This window comes from Camellia sinensis, chromosome 11 (genome assembly GCF_055761805.1).
Source record: "Camellia sinensis isolate YWXY chromosome 11, ASM5576180v1, whole genome shotgun sequence".
Classification (NCBI taxonomy): domain Eukaryota; kingdom Viridiplantae; phylum Streptophyta; class Magnoliopsida; order Ericales; family Theaceae; genus Camellia; species Camellia sinensis.
The window spans coordinates 71,613,036-71,637,817 of NC_138971.1; the positions used below are offsets into that span (position 1 = coordinate 71,613,036).

At 33.7% G+C, this 24,782-nt stretch overlaps 1 protein-coding gene across 39 annotated transcripts in view; it reads right to left on the reverse strand.

Annotated features, from left to right (window-relative positions):
- Positions 1-24,782, reverse strand: part of LOC114299797 (uncharacterized) — an 87,462-nt gene that overhangs the window by 20,816 nt on the left and 41,864 nt on the right. For 4 of the 39 annotated variants that reach the window (XR_014344014.1, XR_014344013.1, XR_014344011.1 and 1 more), the window contains exons 10-18: positions 23,548-23,845; positions 23,424-23,467; positions 22,552-22,633; positions 22,113-22,199; positions 21,979-22,012; positions 21,029-21,077; positions 20,402-20,477; positions 6,029-6,108; positions 3,892-3,943 (exon numbers count right to left, since the gene is read on the reverse strand). Coding sequence is in view for 1 of the 39 variants with exons in the window: in XM_082894080.1 (XP_082750206.1) it covers positions 22,162-22,199 (38 nt within the window). In the remaining 38 variants the exon portion in view is untranslated. Of the gene's footprint in view, positions 1-3,891; positions 3,968-4,521; positions 4,571-5,589; positions 5,677-6,028; positions 6,109-20,401; positions 20,478-21,028; positions 21,078-21,785; positions 22,013-22,112; positions 22,215-22,376; positions 22,435-22,551; positions 22,634-23,423; positions 23,468-23,547; positions 23,846-24,782 lie in introns of those variants that run through there. The other 35 variants (XR_014344026.1, XR_014344024.1, XR_014344043.1 and 32 more) reach the window with 26 other exon arrangements.

Here is a 24,782-nt window from a genome sequence, read left to right on the forward strand (position 1 = left end):
CTGACTTTTCAATTGTGATACATTTAATTTTGAATTTTGAATCTCATTCCAAATAAAGACAATTGAAGACCTTGTTGGTTCATTTCAAGGGCAAAGTCATCAATTTAATAAAATATAAATTAGTTTGACAAAAATAAATGTCCAAAAATATTTTTAAATTTTTATAAATTATTTTTACTCACCAAAAATAAAATTTTATAAAAATGAAAAATACTTTATTTTTTATTTTATTTTACCAAATTAATTTTCTTATGCGTTTGGATGATGATCATGCAATGAGTAGTTGTTTTTGTTGATATTTTTGGATGATTATTATTTAATGGATGGTTGTTAGCCTTTTAATGCATAATCGATTTTGTTTAATATATAATACTAGGGATAACTCGTGCCTGAAGGCACTACCAACAATTTTTTGGGTATCATGTGCTACAAAACTCAAAGGTAATAAATCAATTCAAAATGGTAATATCACTCCGACTTAAAATGTAACAACCCACATTTATGTCTTAGTCATGTTCATGAGCATTTGTATGATTATGACTCGTTAAGCTTGCATTTGCATGTTTATGACTTGTTTTGCCTAAGTAAGGTCCATGCCTTGTTTTGTGTTTATGTGATATGTCTAAGTGTTGTATGCATGCTTTGTTCCTTCCTTGGTGTCTCAAGCCAAAGTCATGTTAAGCCTAGATCATTCCAAGCCGAGGTCATCTTCAGTCTAGAATTATCTCGGAACCACTTTGTTTGATCTCCATCTTCGCCCTGACATATTGGCCGAGATGTCATTATCTAGGCCGAGGTGTTCATCACCAAGGCCTAGATGTGTACTATCTAGGCCGAGATGTTACCTTTGCACCTAAGTGATCTTGTCCTGGAGTGGTATGACCTAGACCGAGGTGTGGCACATCTAGGCCAAGGTGTGGCACAACTTAGTCAAGTGTTGTCCTTCCTAGCCGAGGTCATTGTCACCTTAGTTGCCGAAGCTTTGTCCTTAGCCGATGTCATCACTTGCCGGAGTGCCTTACCGGGTAGCTTGTTAGATACACTTTGTCATAGTCTTGTCTTGTCAATCTATCACCTTTTTGGGGAGAGCCAACCAGCCGTTGCCACGTGTCCGAGCTGAGTGTTAAGTCAGCCGGCAGAGAGAGAAACCTATCATTTGTTATATCTTTGTTTTGAAGAGAGAGAGAAGCTCTAGAAGAGGGAGAGGAGTTCTTGAGGGAGAGTAGATTTCCAAGCTTGATCCCTAGAGATCGAACGGTTAGATCCGTGTTCTAAGGTTAGATTCTTGATCTGCTCATGTTGTTCTTTATGTTCATGTTATTGCATTACATGATGGAATACGATTTGTAAGCCATGCATTGCTTTGAAGTTCGGTTTTAGAAAGAGAAAATAGTATTCATGTGTTCTTGAAGAAAGTCATGTCTTGATCCGAAAGCTCATGCCAAGATCCATGTTTTTGTGTTTGTTTTCATATGATTTTCAAGTATGGGTACCCAGGTCCATGTTTTCGAACTCATAGCATGAAATCCCAGATTTTGTAATAAAGAAGTTATGATTTTAGCATTCATATTCTTCATGGTCTTCATGTTCATGTTCTTCACGGGTGGAAACCCAGATCTCCAGACCTCACTTCCCTAAGTGTAGTCGCCGAGATCACTCTTACCCATACCTCACACTTAGGCCAAGCATCATATCTCACCTTGGCCTACCTTGCATGATCACTTACACCTTTAGTTTGTCTTGTGCGCACCTCAGCATGCAGCCGCACGCCGAAGCCTCGATAACCACACCTCGGCCAGGAAGCGTGGGACCTCGGCAAAGACCTGGTTGGTACCCAGCATGTCTTCCTGACATGTAAAACAGTGTTTTGACTTCCAGCATGTTTTCCCGAGATCATTTGCATGCATGTAAGACTTGTTTTGTGAAGTGCATTCAGTAGACTTTGCCATGTGTTTGTAGGACTTGGACCTTTGCCTTGATCCCGACGTCCGAAGAGCTATGTGAGTGGTATTTTTAATAAAGTTATGTTATAAAGATTTGATAAAGCCTTGTTTCGTTTTGATAAAAGCATTTGATCAAGCATGAATGATTAACCCTATTTTGTATATCAAGTATTATTTTGTTTTGATGACATTCTCGGAAAGTCCCTTGTGCTAGAGGACTCTAAACTTTTGCAGTACTCTCGTGTTAGGGGGCTACGGGCCTTTGTAACATAGGTCCTTTGTGCTAGAGGACTCTAAACTTTTGTAGCACCCTTGTTTGAGATATCTCCCTTGCCACCGACTGCCTTGTGCGGATGGGTTTGTCTAATCGATTCCGGGTGGATTATTCCCTTGTTTTGTCTTGTTTTGCCACTGACGGTTTACCGTGTGGGTTTTGTAAGTCCAGAATGTCATCCCTTGTATTATGTAGATGCTATTAACATCCAAAGTACGTAAGTAAGTTTTGTAAGATCAAGTTGATGAACTAGATTCATCCCATGTTTTGTACAAGCCATGATACGTATGTTTTGCAAGGATCTCGGTTATCATTCATTCAAAACCTTTATTACTTGTACCATTCACTGAGTATCAAAGCTCACCCTCCCTATGTATATATGTAGGTAACAAGCAAGAAGTCGGCTACGCCGAGATGTGTGTTTTGTATGTATGTTATGTCGACAGTGAGGATGTCGGCAATTTGGAAGATTATGTTTCTTGACTTGTATTTTATGTATTTTGTTTATGTCAGCTTGTGAAGCCCTTTTGTTAAGATGTAATATGTACTTTATTTTGTTGTATTCAAGTTGTAAGACTTTAATTAAGATGTGTGACATTTCATCGGATCTATGCACAGCTCTTACGGACTAATTAGATTGTAAATTATTGCTTCCGCACTTGTTAGCCCCATATGTAATACTCTGATTGTGTGTGAATTTTGAAAGTTGGCCTTCGGTAATCTCGGATTACTGGCCATCACGGCACCATCCTACTAGGGGCGGTTTGGGGTCGTGACATAAAACTTCACATATAAGAAACTGAAATTGTTTCTACATATTGAATTAGCGAAAGCATTTATAAATTTCAAATAGCAAATTTCAAAATTAAGTCCAAAAAATGAATTATATATTTGAATGTAGCACAAGCAAAGAATCTAGAAATATTTGCTAAACTAAAAGTCCAAATATATACACTATAGCAAGTTAGAATGGGATAACCTTCAATAAAAGAATGTTATTGAATTATAACTGGTAACCCTTTCGTTTTATCAGGTTTAAATGCCTTCAAATAAAGGTCAATGAACATTTTGGTACAAAAGAATCATCCTAGCTCAAAAATAAATAAATAATAAATAATAACATGAGAGACCCAACCAACGACACTAGTAGAAACAACGTAACCCAATGTTTCTAATATGGATCAATGACTTGCAACAAAATCACTCGCTTAAATTTTCTTCAAAAAACCAATAGCTATGAAAAATCACATTAAAATGCATATGAGAAAATCGGAAGAAATTGTAATGAAGAATAATTGCATCAAAAGAATGTAACATGAAAAATCGCATCAAAATACATATGAGAAATAGGAAAATCAATAGCTATGAATTAAGAAGAATTGAACATAACTATTATGGTCAATTGAATTATGTCATTCAATGGCGAAGTGAGAATAGACATATGTATGCATTACTAAAGTAAACAAATGAATAGAAAAGCACATAATAGTATAGATAGACCAATTGAGAATGCCGATAAATCATACAAACCTCTAAATAGAATTAAACTCAAATTTTGTAAGGGGAGCGAATAATTTTCTTTATTAAGACTAAGAGAGTCTTGTTATAAGGAAGAAGAATTTTTGAAGGCTGTAAAACCAAACAAAATTAATTTTTTAAACAATTAAAGCTTACCTTGTGTGAAGTATCCATTTTTGGATGATCATGCTCCTTTGAATTTCCATCCCTGTGATAATGCTTAACTCATTCTCTAATTGAAGCAATATGTATAACAATTAGTAGGCAACAAAAAAAAAAATCAAACTTGAAATCAATGATAATGGGCAAATATAACTAAAATTAAACCCAAAGGTTCATTAAATAAAATTAGTTGTACTATTTTTTTAAACAAAGATTACAAACTTATAAAAGATACTTACCACAATAGAAAAACAAAAGAGAGAGAATGAAACTGAATTAAACATAATTAAGTAGAGAAACGGAACAGTTAAAAAGAGAATAAGCAAAACATAATTAATACTCCAAATGATAAAAAGAAAATAGTTACATAGGGGAAGTAAATTAAACAAAATAAAGATAAATTTCCAAAAATCAGTACATGAAAATTGATTTTAGAAACCCATTCAGAAACCCATTTCAATAATTTTGTTGGTTCATTTATCATTTTAATATTTTTGGAATCAAAACCATTCAAAAACACATTTAAATCTAACCCATTTTAAAAAAATCATTACATGAAGATGGATTTCTAAAATCTAAATCATTTCAAAAATTCATTACATGAAATTCACAACTTTTCCTGACCTCATACCCAACATAACTTTTGCCTCAAACCAATCAATTGACCTGCCTACTAAAAAAAAGAAAACAAAAAGGGATTAGTTGGTTTGTATGCTTTCTAGGTGATTGATAACATGCTGTATACTCCAAATCAATCACCAAGAATTTGTCCACAACATTTAAGAGGGCACATCACCAACACTAAGGGTTGAAAGTGAAACCACCTTCTTCTTCACTTATGAGGTACCATTATGCATAATCATCCAATTAAAAGTATAAAGTAGGTTTAAACTACTTCAAGCATAAATTAAGTTTATGCCATCACTCATTACTCCAGGATGACTAACTAATAACATAGATGGTCTACTGAATTAATTTAGTTCCAAAACCAAATATTTGAAGAAAAAAAGAAACAACCAATTGGCTTAAAACTGGCTTTTGTTAATCTAGACCTCTTTACTATTTTTTTTTTTACAAATTCTTTCTAGACCTCATTGAGCCAATCTCAGCATTGTTTATAGTCTTAAAAAATAACCAGCATAGCTGAAAGTATAATTTTTTTTTTTTTATCACAACTTACAATCCTCACTTTGAAAGCAAAATAAAAAATGAGAGAAGAAGAAGAAGAAGAGAGAAAAAAAAAAAAAAAAAAGAGGAAAGAATAGGCTCAGCTCTTGTACAAAATAACAGATGATTTTCACCCAACGAAACTAAAATATATTGAGTTAAGAGTCACAGGGGTAAAGGGAAGAAGAAGAAAAAAAAATGACTCTTACCCATCCAATCAAAATTTTAATTTATGATAATCATATTTGTTTGTCACATCTATATTGAAATGAATATACAATTGTGCCTACAGTGTCTAAATTTTAAAATGAAAATTTTAATTGATTATAAGCATTGGTAGAGTTATAGGGTGTGGAAAAAATAATAGGCAAAGTTATTCTATTGAATCAACCTAATCTAAATTTCTCTTCCACCCCCAAAATAACCTATATCAAGAAGAAAAATTACAACAAAAAGAAACTCAATAAATAAACTTCCAGTTCCCCAAACAAAGATATAAAATTGTGACGAATAAAAAAGGCTCACTTGCTTAATGGGTCGTTGTGTCATTTCTCTCCATTTCTTGAAACATTCACTAATAGACCTACACAACACTTCCATTCATTGTATAACCTGAATTTTTCAAGTCTAATCAAAACAAAGTAAAATCAAACATAAAGGAATTCTAAACATTGCTAATTTTTAAAATTATAGTAAAAATTATCACAATGATTATCATCAAAATTGTATGAAATTCAAAAATTAAAATAGAAGACCCAAATTATCACCATAAAAAAATCAAGTACTCGCTCTTCTTGGTTCTGAACCTAGCTAATAATCCAAAAGATAGCCAACATGTAAATGAAGCCTATTTAATAAAAATTTAAGATTCTTAATTTTCACAACATGTAAAATGAAGCCAAGTTGAACAATAGATAAGCAACAAATTATTGACAAATCCATCAATGGAAGGCAAACTAATTACCTAATCAACCATTGCAGTAAAAAAGTCCCAACAACTTTTTATGAGCTATCAAACACTCCTTCAAGCCAAGGCATATGTACCTGAAACAAAAGGAAGAATAGAAAATATAAGTAAGCATGCTCCATTATCCAAAATCAACCCCCTAAAAACTGCTCATTGTTTGTTATTAAAAATAAGATCCAATTCCCACTGTTTGATTCACCAATTTAAATATACATGTTTTATAGAGGGGCCAATTTGAGAGTGAATAAACAAATACATGCTCTTTACAACTACCAATTAGTAACCAAACAAATGTGACCTTTCAATCCACAAATGTGAGTGCCAAAAAGCATGAAAAATCATTTCTATGAACATATAAAGAAGCAAACCAAGCTGAAGGTAGTAAATAGCAATTAAGCACAATCACGGTTTCAACCTTCCATACTGAGTGACAATTTTTGAACATTGAAGATCCATTCGTAAAAAAAGACTTATCTCATCTTAGAGTAGAAAACAAATAGAAGTCACCCATTCATAGAAACTCATTTCATTGACAAAGACTTATGTCATCTCATAGTAACCTATTTCATATTCATATAAATTAAATCAAAACCATAAAGAAACACAAACAGTTATGCCAAATTTTTCTGCACTCCTCTTTCAGTTATCCATAAAGAAATTGAAGGGGAAAAAATTCAATCAACACTACATAAACAAACCTGCTATAAGAAATGAGTAAATTTAACAATATTAGAAATGAGTAAATTTATTTCAGTAACTTACAAATAACAAAATTAAATTTAAAAAAATTTCGTAAGCTAAGAACAGATTGAACAATATAATTCTCAATGGAAACCAAGCATCCGACTGAAGAATTTGGATACTTTTAATGGGTTAACATGGTGCACTGAAATGCTAAGAACAGCAGCTGCAAAATAAATAAATAAATAAATAAATCAATCAAATAGCTCAAACTATTGAAATCCACCCATAAGAAAAATATTAAACCAACCTTTTGAATCCATTTAATTTGCTTATGGGAAGCAGCCAACCCATTGCCACAACAAAAAAACAAAATTTAGATTAAAAAAAAAAAATTTGATTCCCAGTAGAAGCCATCGAAACCATCACATACAGTCAAAAACACACACTCACACACAACATCACATAACATAACATATAATATTGTCAAATTTTAGTTCCAAAACTGAATCTAAATTCATTAGGTGAACTGCCACCTCTTCCCTGAGAACAGCAGCTGCAAAAAAAAAAAAATAATAATAATAATAATAATAATAATAATAAATAATTAAAACAATCAAATAGCTCAAACTATTCAAATCCACCCATAAACAAAATATGAAACCAAACTGCAATGCCTTTTAATCGAAAGAAATTTAAATGAAAAAAAAAATTACAACAGAAACCACTGCAATTAAAAGCAACACTATTAAACATCATTATATTATTTAATCAAAAAAAAAGAACCAGCCAATATCATTATACTATTATTTTATTTTTTAAAATCCTTGTTTCTATACGAAGAACATGGCATAGGCAAACAACCATTGTTGAACTTCGGTGACCCACCATCAAACAAACTCAGAAACATCTATCTAGCTATATATTATACAAGCAAAATCAAGTTTTCGTGAGGAGTTTTGTGAGAACATCAAAATTTTATAATAAATTTGTGAATTTATCAAATTAAAAAATAAATTTAAATAGTGTTGATTATAATATATTCTAATCTTAACATTATTTACACCGTGCCTTCAGGCACGGGCATACGCTAGTATATATATAAATCAGCAACCAACATAAACAATCTGTTTCAATTTTCAATAACAAATTTTAAGTGAGTTACTCAAAGCTTTCCCTAAACATTCCTTGAGTGAGAAAGCATTCCTTCACCCTTTGGGAACTCATTCTGTTTGAGCATTCATGAAAATCAGGCCAGCGGCAAAAGCAAGATTCTTATGGATCAAGACTTTTATCCTGAGCCAATCAATGAATTTTTAAGGGAGGTAAGCATCAACAACTTTCTAGACAAACTGAGCTCTGAAATTGAGGGTATCACCTTACTTGATGGTTTTTATTTTTGTTTATTTATTTTTAAGTTATTGTTATGTTCCAACTCACTACTTATTGTTCTTTTCAAGGGTGCTGTTACTCAACCCCCAAACATGTCCGTAGTGATAGAATATCTATCAAGGTTTTGTATTGTTTCTTTTAATTCCCTTAGCATCAATATGGGAATTAGATATTATTGCAAGCATTGTTCTAAGTAATTAACTAATTACAGTAGTGGTTTTGATATTATTGCAAGCATTGTTATATAGGCTTTTGCATAAACCTGGTGCAAGAGAAGTATTGGATGAGAGCACACAAACACAAAATTTGGCTATCTAAATGCTATTCACAATGGAACAAAAACCAGAGCACACAAACACAATAAATAAAGGAATAAATAAACTCAATAACAAAGGAGAAAACACAATGTATCTGACTAAAAAAAAATAATCATCAAAAAAATTCTGCGAGCTCGAAGGGACTCAATAACAGACGAGAGGGACTCAATAAATAGTTTATATAACCATATCAAGGACTCACAGATGTCAATGAAAGTGTCACGCCCCAATTTTTTAATTACTCGGAAACATTACCAAACGCCTTTAATTTAGGTCCTCTTTCTTTTTCTTTTTTTCTTTTTTTAACAAATATCATTTACCCTTGAGTAATAGAAACATAATAACACATGTTCTCTCTCAATGAACACAACAATAGCAATAATACATGCCAAGCTTCAGCTACGAAGCTACAAATATCAATGTACAATACTTACTTCTTGCACACCTACGACGAAATTGCACATAAGAGACACATGCACTTCTTAACTCTTCAACTAATGAATCTGAATTCTCTTCCTAAAAAAAAAAAAGTAAAACAACGAGGGATGAGCAGTAATGCCCAGTAGGAATCTCAAAGTTCTAAAACAATAACCATTTTATAGATAGAAATGATCATGCGTGTAGGGTTATACCATATAGTAAGGTGACGTCTTGTAATTTCAAAATATCATACGTAGAGTACATTTTTCTCAAAATTTACTTGAACATTTAAGGAAAACTTCCAGCCATAAAATTGCCTATTATCATCAGAAAAACCATAAATCCTTTTTGAAAACAAATATATTTAAAGAACAGCATCATTTTAAATTTTTTTAACCAATTTCAAAATATTCCTCATTTAATTTTCATTTTAATATTCCTCTTTTGATTTCCATTTTCCTTTTTACTAATTACATTTCTTATAACTCCATAACCTCAAAGTTTAAGTTCCCTTAATACTCAAAAACAACCCTCATACACTCCATTCCCACCTATCTATCCATTATTGCTATAAGTCCTTAACGTAGAAATCCAAATCTCCTTCATATTCAATAACAATTCTCCAAAAAGAAGGAAGAGAAGGGTTTGAACATTCACTCGAATCTGAGTGTACGTTATCTAGACCGTTTGTTTGTACCAGAATCTTGTAGAGAAGAAGTACTTCGGGAGTTCCATCACTCACGCATTGATCCGGGGAGGCACCAAAGTGTATCATGATCTTTGTCGTCAGTTTTGGTGGAGGGGCATGAAGCGGGATGTCGCTTTATTTGTATCAAATTGTCTTACTTGTCAACAAGTGAAGGCCGAACACTAGAGACCAGAGGGTTTGCTACAACGCTTACCGATAACTAAATGAAAATGGGAGCACGTCACCATGGATTTCATAGTTGGGCTTCCTAGAACACAGTGAGGCAAGGATGCCGTTTGGGTGATTGTTGATAGGTTGACTAAGTCTACGCATTTCATTCCGATGTGTACCGGCGACTCAGCTGAGTACTTGGCAAAGTTGTACATTAGAGAGATAGTTCGACTTCATGGAGTTCTCGTAACCATTTATCGGACAAAGATTCTCGTTTTACCTCCCGGTTGTGGCAAAGCCTTCAAGAGGTGTTGGGAACTAAGTTGACTTTTAGCACCGCTTACCACCCTCAAACCAATGGACAGTTGGAGCGTACTATTCAGATTTTGGAGGACATGTTTAGAGCTTGCGTCCTGGATTTCAAGGAGTCTTGGGAGAGGCACTTACCGTTGATTGAGTTTGCCTATAACAATAGTTACCAAGCTAGCATCGAGATGGCACCGTTTGAGGCCTTGTATGGCTGACCTTGTAGATCACCGGTTTGTTGGGCCGAGGTAGGTGATGCACCGTTGTTGGGCCCAAAAATTATTAGAGAGACAACTGAGAAGGTTGCCCTCATTTGAAAGAGGTTAGCTACGGCTCAAAACCTACAGAAAAGTTTTGCCGATAAGAGGAGACGACCTTTATATTTCGAAGTTGGTGACCATGTGTTCCTTAAGATCTCACCAAGACGGGGTTTGATGAGATTCGGTAAGAGTGGTAAGTTGTCTCCGAGGTTTATCAGGCCTTTCGAGATAATGGAAAGAATTGGGAAAGTGGCGTTTCGGTTGGCTTTACCGCCACAACTTTCGAGAGTTCACAATGTGTTCCATGTGTCTATGCTTAGGAAGTATGAGCCCGACCCTTCTCATGTGCTTGATTGGGTTGATTTGAAGGTAGACGAGGATGCCTCTTACGAAGAGCGACCGGTCCAAATACTAGATACCCGAGAGCAAGTGCTACGGGGTAAAACTATACCATTAGTAAAGGTGCTGTGGAGACACTATGGGGTTGAGGAAGCAACGTGGGAGCGGGAGGCAGAAGTCCGCTCTAAGTATCCAGATGTATTTGAACATGCTTAAGTTATTTTTCATTAGTCTTATTCCCTAGCGTTGAGGGGAAATGTATTGAAATTGTTAAGTACGTGTTGTTATGTACATTATTGTTTCAAGCATGAAGAAGTTGTGAGTTGTTACTAAATTTATTGAAAAGCTCCATGCATATGTTTATCTTGGATGGTCAATGTTAGTGTGGTAATCATGATGAGAATAGTAAATGTAGGTTGAGAATTCATTTTGCGGTTTGAAATTGTAATAGCATGGTTGTGATTGCTAGAAACTTTTCTTTTTGAGTAGTTGATTTCATTTCGGGGACAAAATTTCCTATGGTGGGAAGGTTGTGATGACCGGCTACGTCGTGAGTCCCTTCACTCATCGTTCTCTATGGGTTTGTTGTGTTTGGAGGATTTCTTTTTTCAAAATTTTCGTTCTTGTTTACTCTGGTGTTGAGTTTCACTTGTTTCAGAGGGTGCGGGTTTGGTCCGGAGTGCCGGGGATTGAGCTGAGGAAATTATAGGCTGGAAGACTAGGGCTGCACGTGCAGGAATCTGAGGAATTCCGGGCTTGCACACTGCATTATATGCAGGTGCGGGAGGAGGTGCGGATTGGGAGAGTCGCACGTGCGGGGATGAGGGCCGCACGTGCGGGACGGGCTGAGTCCGAAAAATCCAGCTTGGGTTGTGTGTATATCACTTTGGATGTCTCTCTCTCTCACTCTTTAAAAACCCTTTTCTCCTCCTCCTCTCTACATTTCCTACACCAAACAAGATCAAAACTTTGATTTCCCTTAATCCATTAGAGTTTTACCCTTTGTCCCTTCATCAAAGTTGAAGAGCTCCTCGAGAGTTACATTGTGTGCGGTGAAGATCGGGATTCGTCACCATTGATTTTTGGGGATTTCAACACTTTTCTCTCCAAGAACATGAGGTAGGGATTTTTCTTAGAGTTATATATATATATTTTCAAGTTTTGGTTAATTTCGAGATTTCCTCTTTAATTGTTTTGAAATTTAGTTTTTGGCTCTAGAAGGAAAAGAATTCATCTCTTGTTTCTTTTTAAAGATTTTCTTGAATAGTTGAATCATATTGACTTAAGAATGATGTTTTTGGTGAGGTTTTACTAAGAAATGAAGGAATGTCTAGTTTTGGTGAAAAACCTAGAAATTGGGGGTTTTGGAAAATGTTGAGAATCTATGGATTTTCTTCTGTTAAATGAAAGAGTGAGTGGAAATTTCATATTATTATTAGCAAATATGGCAACTTTCTTGATGTATGAGGATTTGGAGACATTGTTTGAATTTATTGTTAAATGCATATACATATGTAGTTATGAAATGGCAAATTGATGAGAACGCATGAAATGTTGAATTGATGCTACACTTGGATATATATATATATTCATATATATTCATACATGATAATTGATGAAATCGCATTGAAAAGGAGAATGGGAGTTTGTGATCGAATTTGATAAATTGTGTGGGAAATATTGTCAATGGAGGATTATTATTTTTCCCTGAGATATATATATATATATATTCATATATATTGTATTGGCATTTCTATTATTGCATGGTTACAAATTTTGAGTTGAGATTTGAAAACATTTGCATTGGGAAAGAAATGTGGTGAAATGAAACTATTAAAATGTTTTGGGATAAATACGTTGCTAAGTAAGGATAGGAGGTGTAGATGGAATTGATTAAGTTGGCCTGAGTGTCCGGGGTGAGAGACCAAAAACACGCGTGGATGAAGTGCCACTTCCCTTCCGAATAGCAACCGGTAAAGTGGGGTATTGGTAGTGCTAGTTATGCCTACTTGCAGACACCAACCTAGGGATTACCTGAGTCGTATTTACCGCCCTCCTTGAATTAAATTGATAATTTATGCATTGCTGAGATTTCGAGATATCATTGAGCAAAAAGGATTTTCAAAAGCTGATAATCTGATTTTCACGTCAAAAGAGTAGCATGACATATGCATTCTTTTTTATGAGGCTTGTATAAAATGTATATACTTTGTTAAGGATCTCTCTATTGGGCTTTATGCTCACCCCTATGGAATTTTGGTGCAAGGAAAGATGTGGTGAATCCGCCGAACTAGGGCGTGGATGTATGTATTGAGAGCACAAGGGTCTATTTTGTTGTGACCATATTATTATTATTATTTTTTTTTGTAAGCCAAGGGCTATATATGTATGGGTTCAAGAAACCATATTTTGTGTAACCGGGCTTAAGCCTTGAAACATGTAAGCCCCTTGAGGGCATTTTATTTATTTTTGGATTTTACGTTCTACATGCTATAGATTCATGTATTTCATATCTTTGAATGTGTAATTTGCATATGGGACAATTTTGTACAAACTTTAATGATCAATGTTATGATGATTTGGGTATTGCTATTATTCTATAATAAATGTTAGTTAATGTACCTAGATTATGTTGGAGAAATTTTGACGCGTTACAACTTGGTATCAGAGCTACCGGGTTTGAATAATTAAGGCTCGCGGGGAGTGGTTGTTAGACCACAATGGGTTCATTTCGCATGAGTAGGAGATGTTTTTATTTTGTGACTATGTGATAACACGCTTACATGACTAGATATGTATGGGATTGGACTTTTGGGATGTTTGCGCCTATTAAATTCCTTGAGGTCTTATTAGAAGGGTACTTTATCAATACTCATTCTACGAAGAATTCTTGGTCTTTCGTGGGACGAATTTCATCACAAAAGGATAATCCGTATGTGCTTACGTGACTAAGTGCTTATGTAGAGTGGAATTGAATTGTTTATATGATAGAAAATATATTAAATTGTTGTGGTCAAACGTGGGAGAGAGATCGCAAGCACATTTGAGATTATGTGCTGAATTGTTTATCTTGTTCCTTAATTAAGATGTCAGGAAGGGTTCAAACCCATAGTGGTAGAGGTGGAAGGCTTGGTAGGGCTCGCAGGGGTGTGCATGGAGTACCGGCCAAGCTAATGTGGCCGAGCAACTGGGACAAGCAGAAATTCCGGGACAAGTGGGTCAAGCCGCAATTAAAGCCCTAGCCCAAGAAATGGCGGGGGCCTTGAGGAAGTCGATGAATATATTGAGGGCGGAGAACCAAGCTAGAGAAAACACTGTAGCGATGAGGGCGAGCTTTCTCACTAGGGAGTTTTTACGGGCCAAACCAGATGAGTTCCATAGTGGCCCCGAGCCTAAGAAGGCGGATAAGTGGCTCGAGCAAACGGTGAAGACATTTGAGGTGCTTCACATTGAAGACAGTGAGCTAAGAGTGACTCTTGCAAGTTACTACCTCAAAGGAGATGCGAGCCAATGGTGGAATTACGCCAAGGGTCGAGTAGAGCCGACGTGGGAAGCATTTACGGTGGCTTTCCAAGATAAATATTTACCTCCCACTGTTAGGGAGAGGTTGAGGCAAGAATTTCAAGATCTCAAATAACTCAATATGTCCGTGACCGAGTTTGAAGCGGCCTTCTCTAGTTTGTCCTGGTTTGCACCGGAGTTGGTGGCAACAGAAGAACGCCGTTGCGTTGAATTTGAGAAGAAGTTGAGAACCAAGATCTTGTTCAAGGTTGCTGGAAATATGATCCGGAACTACGACTGTCTTGTGGAAGCGACGGCACACGTAGAGATTACCGTGGAGGCCGAGGAGAAGAGAATTCGGAATTCAAGGTCTAGGGGTCAAGGGTCATAGGGGGACTACAGACCCAACAAGAAGAGCAGGAGCACTTTTCCATGTCAGTCTCAACCGCAACAGTCTAGATCGACCTTTCCTTTGCCTAGTGCAGGCCCGGGGAAGAGTGCACCGAGTGGTTTTTCCTGTTTTAAGTGTGGCCAACCGGGTCACAAGATCAAATGTATCACAATTGAAAAGTTAGGGACTAAAATGACACAAATTCCAAACTACAGGGACTCTGTGTGATTCATCCAAATTAATCACCAACAAACAATCATCCACCAAAAAAATTTGAGCAGGGAAATTATATGCAACATAAATGACTTGCTCGGCAATTCCTGTGCACCCATTTTTATTTTTAATTATTGTGTTTTGGATTTCTCTCACTCAAATTGCATTTGTAAAATGTGAAGCTCTCCACACAAACACTAATTACCTACTTCCAATTACAATCTATAGACTCTATAGCATAATAATTGCACCATTTATTAGTTTAAATACATACAGCCACTTTAACAGGTACCACAATATTGGATCATTATATATATCCAAGCACAAAATGAATACAACAAGAGACGATACTGGAGCTAGCTCTTAATAGGTTGGTTTGCAGTTCTTCTCGCCTAGATCATCATGGCTGGAATATTTGCTCTGTTAACTATGCTTTTTTTGGCTTCCCTTCGGACTGAAGCCTCTGTCCATGTCCTTGCATTATACCTATTTGAGGACGCAATCGTTGATGGAGGAAACACGCAACCAACTCCACCACATGGCATTGATCTTAACACAACAATACCCATTCACTGGACCAATGGAAAAATTATTGTTGATTTCATTGGAAAACTTTGGATTCTTTTTATTATTGCTCTCTCTCTCTCTCTCTCTCTCTCTCTCTCTCTCTCTCTCTCTCTCATGGTATTATACGCAATGATCCCATAAATATCCTCTTGTTTGCAGCAAGCTTCCTGGGATTGCCATTTCTTCCACCTTCCACAGATACTTCAGGAGTGGAAATATCCAAAATTGATGTAAACTATAGACATGTTGGTTGTGGTTTATTGCGCCCAACTGGCCCTGTAATATAAATAACAATTTTTTTTTGTTCGAATTATTTACTTCTCTATAAATGTACATGGTGATTGTATCAATTTTGATTTTAAATTTAATTTTAATTTTTGCAGAAGAATTGTTCTTTTGAAGATCAAATAGACCAATTTAATTTAACTGTGGCAAATGATCTTACAAAAGCATTCAACGAACAAGAACTTGTCAACAAGTTCTGTTTTTCTTGTTTCATTGGGCATAAATGACTACTCCTTCCACTGTCTGTCCTCTATAAATGTACATGGTGATTGTATCAATTTTAATTTTAATTTTTGCAGAAGAATTGTTCTTTTGAAGATCAGATCGGCCAATTTAATTTAACCATGGCAAAAGATCTTACAAAAGCATTCAACGAACAAGAACTTGTCCAACATTTGACAAATTTTGTTTTTCTTGTTTCATTTGGCATAAATGACTACTCCTTCAACTATATGTCCTCTATAAATGTACATGGTGATTGTATCAATTTTGATTTTAATTTTAATTTTTGTAGAAGAATTGTTGTTTTGAAGATCAGATCGACCAATTTAATTTAACTGTGGCAAATGATCTTACAAAAGCATTCAACGAACAAGAACTTGTCCAACATCTGACAAGTTCTGTTTTTCTTGTTACATTTGGCATAAATGACTACTCCTTCAACTATCTGTCCTCTATAAATTTACATGGTGATTGTATCAATTTTGATTTTAATTTTAATTTTAATTTTTGCAGAAGAATTGTTCTTTTCAAGATCAGATCGGCCAATTTAATTTAGCTGTGGCAAATGATCTTACAAAAGCATTCAACGAACAAGAACTTGTCCAACATTTGACAAGTTCTATTTTTCTTGTTTCATTTGGCATAAATGACTACTCCTTCAACGATCTGTCCTCCATAAATGTACATGGTGATTGTATCAATTTTGATTTTAATTTTAATTTTAATTTTTGCAGAAGAATTGTTCTTTTGAAGATCAGATCGGCCAATTTAATTTAACTGTGGTAAATGATCTTACAAAAGCATTCAACGAACAAGAACTTGTCTAACATTTGACAAGTTCTGTTTTTCTTGTTTCATTTGGCATAAATGACTACTCCCCCAACTATCTGTCCTCTGGGGTTGTGAGCAAAATGGCACCCCAAGAATTCGCAAAAATACTTCTAAATGAAATGTCGATGGGTTTGAATGTAAAAAGTCAGTGAGTTTCAAATTTTCTCTTGTGTTTGCAGTACGTAGTATGAAGATATGTTAACAAAAATGCCATGTTTTGTAGACATTGTATAGATTGGGTGCTAGGAAATTTGTAGTTAAGAACATTTGGCCGTTGGGGCGCACACCAAACTTTGTCAATCCGACCCTCGGGCAGTTTCTTGCAATGAAACTATCAACTAGCTGATCATTCCTTATAGTAACAGTCTTCCTAGCATGTTGAATGATTTATAATTTTATCTTACTGGTGAAGCCTTTTCACACTCAGACGATTTCCTATTCGTGACAGACTTGATGCAGAATTCGGGAAAATATGGGTATGGAAAACTACTCTTAAACTATGACATTTAGAAGCTTCATGTTTTCACACAAAATGTTGTTTCATATGAGTGCAGTACAAACTCCATTATTATTATTATTTTAATGGAATGAGTAGTTTTTTGTTTTCAAAAATCTCAATCATAATTCGTGACAGACTTGACATATAATATTGGCCACAATAATTATGATTGAGATTTTTGAAAACAAAAAACTACTCATTCCATTAAAAAAAAAAAGGAAAAAAAAAAAGCTACTCATTCCATTTCTTCAAATCAATGGAGTTTGTAATGCACTCATATGAAACAACATTTTGTGTGAAAACATGAAGCTTCTAAATGCCATAGTTTAAGAGTAGTTTTCCATACCATATTTTCCCGAATTCTGCATCAAGTCCGTCACGAACTGGAAATCGTCTGAGTGTGAAAAGGCAGCACCAATAAGATAAGATTGTAAATCATTCAACATGCTAGGAAAACTGTTACTATAAGGAATGATCAGCAGGTTGATAGTTTTATTGCAAGAAATTGCCCAAGGGTCTAATTGACAAAGTTTGGTGTGCACCCCAACGGCCAAATGTTCTTAACTACAAATTTCCTAGCCCCCAATCTATACAATGTCTGCAAAACATGGCATTTTTGTTAACATATCTTCATATTACGTATTCCAAACACTAGAAAATTTGAAACTCACCAACTTTTTTACCTTCAAACCCGTCGACATTTCATTTAAAAGTATTTTTGCGAATTCCTGGGGTGCCATTTTACTCACAACCCCAGAGGACAGATAGTTGAAGGAGTAGTCATTTATGCCAAATGAAACAAGAAAAACAAAACTTGTCAAATGTTAGACAAGTTCTCATTCGTTGAATGCTTTTGTAAGATCATTTGCCACTGTTAAATTAAATTGGCCGATCTGACCTTCAAAAGAACAATTCTTCTGCAAAAATTAAAGTTAAAATTAAAATTAAAACAATCACTATGTACATTTATAGAGAAGTAAAATAATTCGAACAAGAAAAAATTGTTATTTATATTACAGGGTCAGTTTGGCGCAACAAACCACAAGCAGCATATCCATAGTTTACACCAGTTTTGGATATTTCCACTCCTTAAGTGTTTGTGGAAGGTGGAACAAATGGCAAACCCAAGAAGCTCGCCGCAAACAGGAGGATATTTCTTGCATCATTTGGCATAATACCATGAAAAAAATGAGAGAGAAAGAGAAAGAGAGAGAGAGAGAGAGAGAGAGAGTGAGGGGGAGAGAGGGAGAGAGAGCAATAATAAAAAGAATCCAAAGTTTACCAATGAAATCAACAAAGTTTTACCATTGGTCTAACGAATGGGTATTGTTGTGTTAAGGTCAATGCCATATGGTGGATGTGGCTGCGTGTTTCCTTCATCAACAATTGAGTCCCCGAATACGTATAATGCGGGGACATGGACAGAGGTTTCAGTAAGAAAGGAAGCTAAAGAAATCATAGTTAAGAGAGCAAGTGTTCCAGCCATGATGATCTAGGTGAGAAGAACAGCAAGCAAACCCAATAAGAGCTAGCTCTGGTTTTGCTTCTTGTTGTATTCATTTTGTGCTTGTATATATATAATGATCCAAAGTTGTGGTTCCAGTTAAAGTGGCTATATGTATTTAAGACCAATAAATGGTAAAATTATTATGCTATAGCCTATAGACTACAATTGGAAGTAAGTAATTAGTATTTGTGTGGAGAGCTTCACATTTTACAAAGGCATTCTGAGTGAGAAAAATTCAGAACACAATTATAAAAAATAAAAATGGGAATACAGAAATTGCAGACCAAGTCATTTATGTCACATAATTTTTCCCGCTCAAAATTTTTGGATGGATTATTGTGTTGGTGATTAATTTGGGAAAATCACACAATCAGTCCCAGTAGTTTGAGATTACTTTAGTTCCTGACTTTTCAATTGTGATACATTTACTCTTGAATTTTGAATCTCATTCCAAATAAGGACAATTGAAGACCTTGTTGGTCCATTTCAAGGATAAAGTCATCAATTTGATAAAATATAAATTAGTTTGACAAAAATAAATGTCAAAAAATATTTTTAAATTTTTATAAATTATTTTTACTCACCAAAAATAAAATTATATAAAAAATGATAAATACTTTATTTTTTTACCAAATTAATTTTTCTTATGTGTTTGGATGATGATCATGTAATGAGTGGTTGTTTTTGTTGATATTTTTGAATGATTATTATTTAATGGATGGTTATTAGCCTTTTAATGTATAATTGATATGTTTAATATATAATACTGGGGATAACCCATGCCTGATGGCGCTGCCAACAATTTTTTTGGTATCACATGCTACAAAACTCAATGGTAACAAATCAATTCAAAATGGTAATATCACTTCGACTTAAAACTTCACATATAAGAAACTGAAATTGTTTTGACACGTTGAATTAGCGAAAGCATTTATAAATTTCAAATAGCAAATTTCAAAATTAAGTCCAAAAAATGAATGATATATTTGAATGTAGCACAAGCAAAGAATCTAGAAACATTTGCTAAACTAAAAGTCCAAATATATACACTATAGCAAGTTAGAATGGGATAACCTTCAATAAAAGAATGTTATTGAATCATAACCGGTAACCCTTTCGTTTTATCAGGTTTAAATGCCTTCAAATAAAGCTCAATGAAAATTTTGGTACAAAAGAACCATCCTAGCTCAAACAATAAAAAAAAAAAAATAAAAAATAAAATAACATGAGAGAACCAACCAACGACACCAATAGAAACAACGTAACCCAATGTTTCTGATATAGATCAATGACTTGCAACAAAATCACTCGCTTAAATTTGCGTCAAAAAACCAATAGCTATGAAAAATTACATCAAAATGCATATGAGAAAATCGGAAGAAATTGTAATGAAGAATAATTGCATCAAAAGAAAATGTAACATGAAAAATTGCATCAAAATACATATGAGAAATAGGAAAATCAATAGCAACGAATTAAGAAGAATTGAACATAACTATTATAGTCAATTGAATTATATCATTCAATGGCGAAGTGAGAATAGACATATGTATGCATTACTAAAGTAAAATAATGAATAAAAAAGCAAATAATAGTATAGATAGACCAATTGAGAACGCCGATAAATCATACAAACCTCTAAATAGAATTAAACACAAATTTTGTAAGGGAAGCGAATAATTTTCTTTATTAAGACTAAGAGAGTCTTGTTATAAGGAAGAAGAATTTTTGAAGGCTATAAAACCGAACAAAATTATATTTTTAAACAATTCAAGCTTACCTTGTGTGAAGTATCCATTTTTGGATGATCATCCTCCTTTGAGTTTCCATCCCAGTGATAATGCTTAACTCATTCTCTAGTTGAAACGATATGTATAACAATTAGTAGGCAACAAAAAAAAATCAAACTTGAAATCAAGTTAATGGGCAAATATAAATAAAATAAAACCCGAAGGTTCATTAAATAAAATTAACTGTACTATTTTTTTAAACAAAGATTACAAACTTATAAAAGATACTTACCACAATAGAAAAACAAAAGAGAGAGAATGAAACTGAATTAAACATAATTAAGTAGAGAAACGGAACAGTTAAAAAGAGAATAAGCAAAACATAATTAATACTCCAAATGATATAAAGAAAATAGTTACATAAGGGAAGTAAATTAAAAAAAATAAAGATAAGTTTCCGAAAATCAGTACATGAAAATTGATTTTAGAAACCCATTCAAAAACCCATTTCAATAATTGTGCTGGTTCATTTATAAATTTAATATTTTTGGAATCAAAACCATTCAAAAACACATTTAAATCTAACCCATTTTAAAAAAATCATTACATGAAGATGGATTTCTAAAATCTAAATCATTTCAAAAAATCATTACATGAAATTCACGACTTTTCCTCACCTCATACCAAACACCACTTTTGCCTCAAACCAATTAATTGACCTGCCTACTAAAAAAACAAAAAAAAAAAGAAAAGAAAAAGGAATTAGTTGATTTGTATGCTTTCTAGGTGATTGATAACATGTTGTATACTCCAAATCAATCACCAAGAATTTGCCAACAACATTTAAGAGGACACTTCACCAACATTAAGGGTTGAAAGTGAAACCAACTTCTTTTTTACTTATGAGGTACAATTATGCATAATCGTCCAATTAAAAGTATAAAGTTGGTTTAAACTACTTCAAACATAAAGTAAGTTTATGTCATCACTCATTACTCCAGGATGACTAACTAATAACATAGATGGTCTACTGAATTAATTTAGTTCCAAAACCAAATATTTGAAGAAAAAAAGAAACAACCAATTGGCTTAAAACTGGCTTTTGTTAATCTAGACCTCTTTATTGTTTTTCTTTTACAAATTCTTTCTAGACCTCATTGAGTCAATCTCAGCATCGTTTATAGTCTTGCAAAATAACTAGCAAGGCTGAAAGTAAAATTTTTTTTTTTTTTAATCACAACTTACAATCCTCGCTTTGAAAGTAAAATAAAAAATGAGAGAAGAAGAAGACGAAAGAAAAAAAAAAAGATAGGAAAGAATAGGCTTAGCTCTTGTACAAAATAACAGATGATTTTCACCCAACAAAACTAAAATATATTGAGTTAAGAGTCACAGGGGTAAAGGGAAGAAGAAGAAGAAGGAAAAGAAAAAAAATTGACTCTAACCCATCCAATCAAAATTTTAATTTATGATAATCATATTTGTTTGTCGCATCTATTTTAAAATGAATATACAATTGTGCCTATAGTGTCTAAGTTTTAAAATGAAAATTTTAATTGATTATAAGCACTGGTAGAGTTATAGGGTGCGGAAAAAGTAATAGGCAAAGTTATTCTATTGAATCAACCTGATCTAAATTTCTCTTCCATCCCCAAAATCACCTACATCAAGAAGAAAAATTACAACAAAAAGAAACTCAATAAATAAACTTCTAGTTCCCCAATCAAAGATATAAAATTGTGACGAATAAAAAAGGCTCACTTGTTTAATGGGCCGTTGTGCCATTGCTCTCCATTTCTTGAAACATTCACTAATAGACCCACACAACACTTCCATTCATTGTATAACCTGAATTTTTCAAGTCTAATCAAAACAAAGTAAAATCAAACATAAAGGCATTCTAAACAATGCTAATTTTTAAAATTATTGTAAAAATTATCACAATGATTATCATCAAAATTGTATGAAATTCAAAAATTAAAATAGAAGACCCAAATTATCACCATAAAAAAATCAAGTACTCACTCTTCTTGATTCTGAACCTAGCTAATAATCCAGAAGATAGCCAACATGTAAATGAAGCCTATTTAATAAAAATTTAAGATTCTTAATTTTCACAACATGTAAAATGAAGCCAAGTTGAACAATAGATAAGCAACAAATTATTGACAAATCCATCAATGGAAGGCAGACCAATTACCTAATCGACCATTGCAGCAAACAAACTCACAACAACTTTTTATGAGCGAATCAAACACTCCTTCAAGCCAAGGCATATGTACCTGAAACAAAAGGAAAAATAGAAAATATAAGTAAGCAAGCTCCATTATCCAAAATCAACCCCCTAAAAATTGCCCATTGTTTGTTATTAAAAATAAGATCCAACTCCGACTGTTTGATTCACCAATTTGAATATACATGTTTTATAGAGGGGCCAATTTGAGAGTGAATAGACAAATGCATGCTCTTTACGACTATCAATTAGTAACCAAACAACTGTGACATTTCAATCCACAAATGTGAGTGCCAAAAAGCATGAAAAATCATTTCTATGAACATATGAATAAGCAAACCAAGCTGAAGGTATTAAATAGCAATTAAGCACAATCACTGTTTCAACCTTCCACACTGAGTGACAATTTTTGAACATTGAAGATCCATTCATAAAAAAAGACTCATCTCATCTTAGAGCAGAAAAACAAATAGAAGTCACCCATTCATAGAAACTCATTTCATTGAAAAAGACTTATGTCATCTCATAGTAACCTAATTCATATTCATATAAATGAAATCAAAACCATAAAGAATCACAAACAATTATGCCCAACTTCTCTGCACTCCTCTTTCAGTTATCCATAGAGAAATTGAAGGGGAAAAAATTCAATCAACACTACATAAACAAACATGCCATAAGAAATTAGTAAATTTAACAATATTAGAAATGAGTAAATTTATTTCAATAACTTAAAATAACAAAATTAAATTTAAAAAAAAAAAAATCGTAAACAACAAACAGATTCAACAATTTAATTCTCAATGGAAGCCAAGCATCCTCCTAAAGAATTTGGATACCTTTAATCGGTTAACATGGTGCACTGAAATGCTAAGACCAGCAGCTGCAAAATAAATAAATAAATAAAACAATCAAATAGCTCAAACCATTGAAATCCACCCATAAGCAAAATATGAAACCAACCTTTTAAATCCATTTAATTTGCTCATGGGAAGCAGCCAACCCATTGCCACAACAAAAAAAAAAAAAAAAACAAAATTTAGATTAAAAAAAAAAAAATTTGATTCCCAGTAGAAGCCATCGAAACCATCACATACTGTCAAACACACACTCACACACAACATCACATAACATAACAGATTCCTGGGCAAACACACACATACACATCACATAACATAACATATAATATTGTCAAATTTTAGTTCCAAAACTGAATCTAAATTGATTAGGTGGACTGCCACCTCTACCCTGAGAACAGCAGCTGCAAAAAAAATTAATAAATAATAAAACAATCAAATAGTTCAAACTATTCAAATCCACCCATAAACAAAATATGAAACCAAACTACAATGCCTTTAATCGAAAAAAATTTAAACGGAAAAAAAAAATTACAACAGGAACCACTGCAATAAAAAACAACACTATTAAACATCATTATACTATTTAATCAAAAACAAAACCAGCCAACATCATTATACTATTACTTTATTTTTTTAAAATCCCTGTTTCTATACCGAGAAAATGGCATAGGCAAACAACCATTGTTCAGCTTTGGTGACCCACCATCAAACAAACTCAGAAACATCTATCTAGCTATATATTATATAAGCAAAAGCGAGTTTTCGTGAGGAGTTTGGTGAGAACTTCAAAATTTTATAATAAATTTGTGAATTTATCAAATTAAAAAATAAATTTAAATAGTGTTGATTACAATTATATTCTAATCATAACATTATTTACATTATGCCTTCAGGCACGGACATACGCTAGTATATATATAAATCAACAACCAACATAAACAATTTGTTTCAATTTTCAATAACAAATTTTAAGTTACTCAAAGCTTTCCCTAAACATTCCTTGAGTGAGAAAACATTTCTTCAGTGGCATGACTTTAATAAATTGGAGTGAGAGAACATTCCCACACCTTTGGGAACTCATTCTATTTGAGCATTCATGAAAATGAGGCCAGAGGCAAAAACAAGATTCTTATGGATCAAGACTTTCATCCAGAGCCAATCAATGAATTTTTAAGGGAGGTAAACATCAACAACTTTCTAGACAAACTGAGCTCTGAAATTGAGGGTATCACCTTACTTGATGGCTTTTATTTTTGTTTATTTATTTTTAAGTTATTGCTATGTTCTAACTCACTATTTATTGTTCTTTTCATGGGTGTTGTTACTCAACCCTCAAAC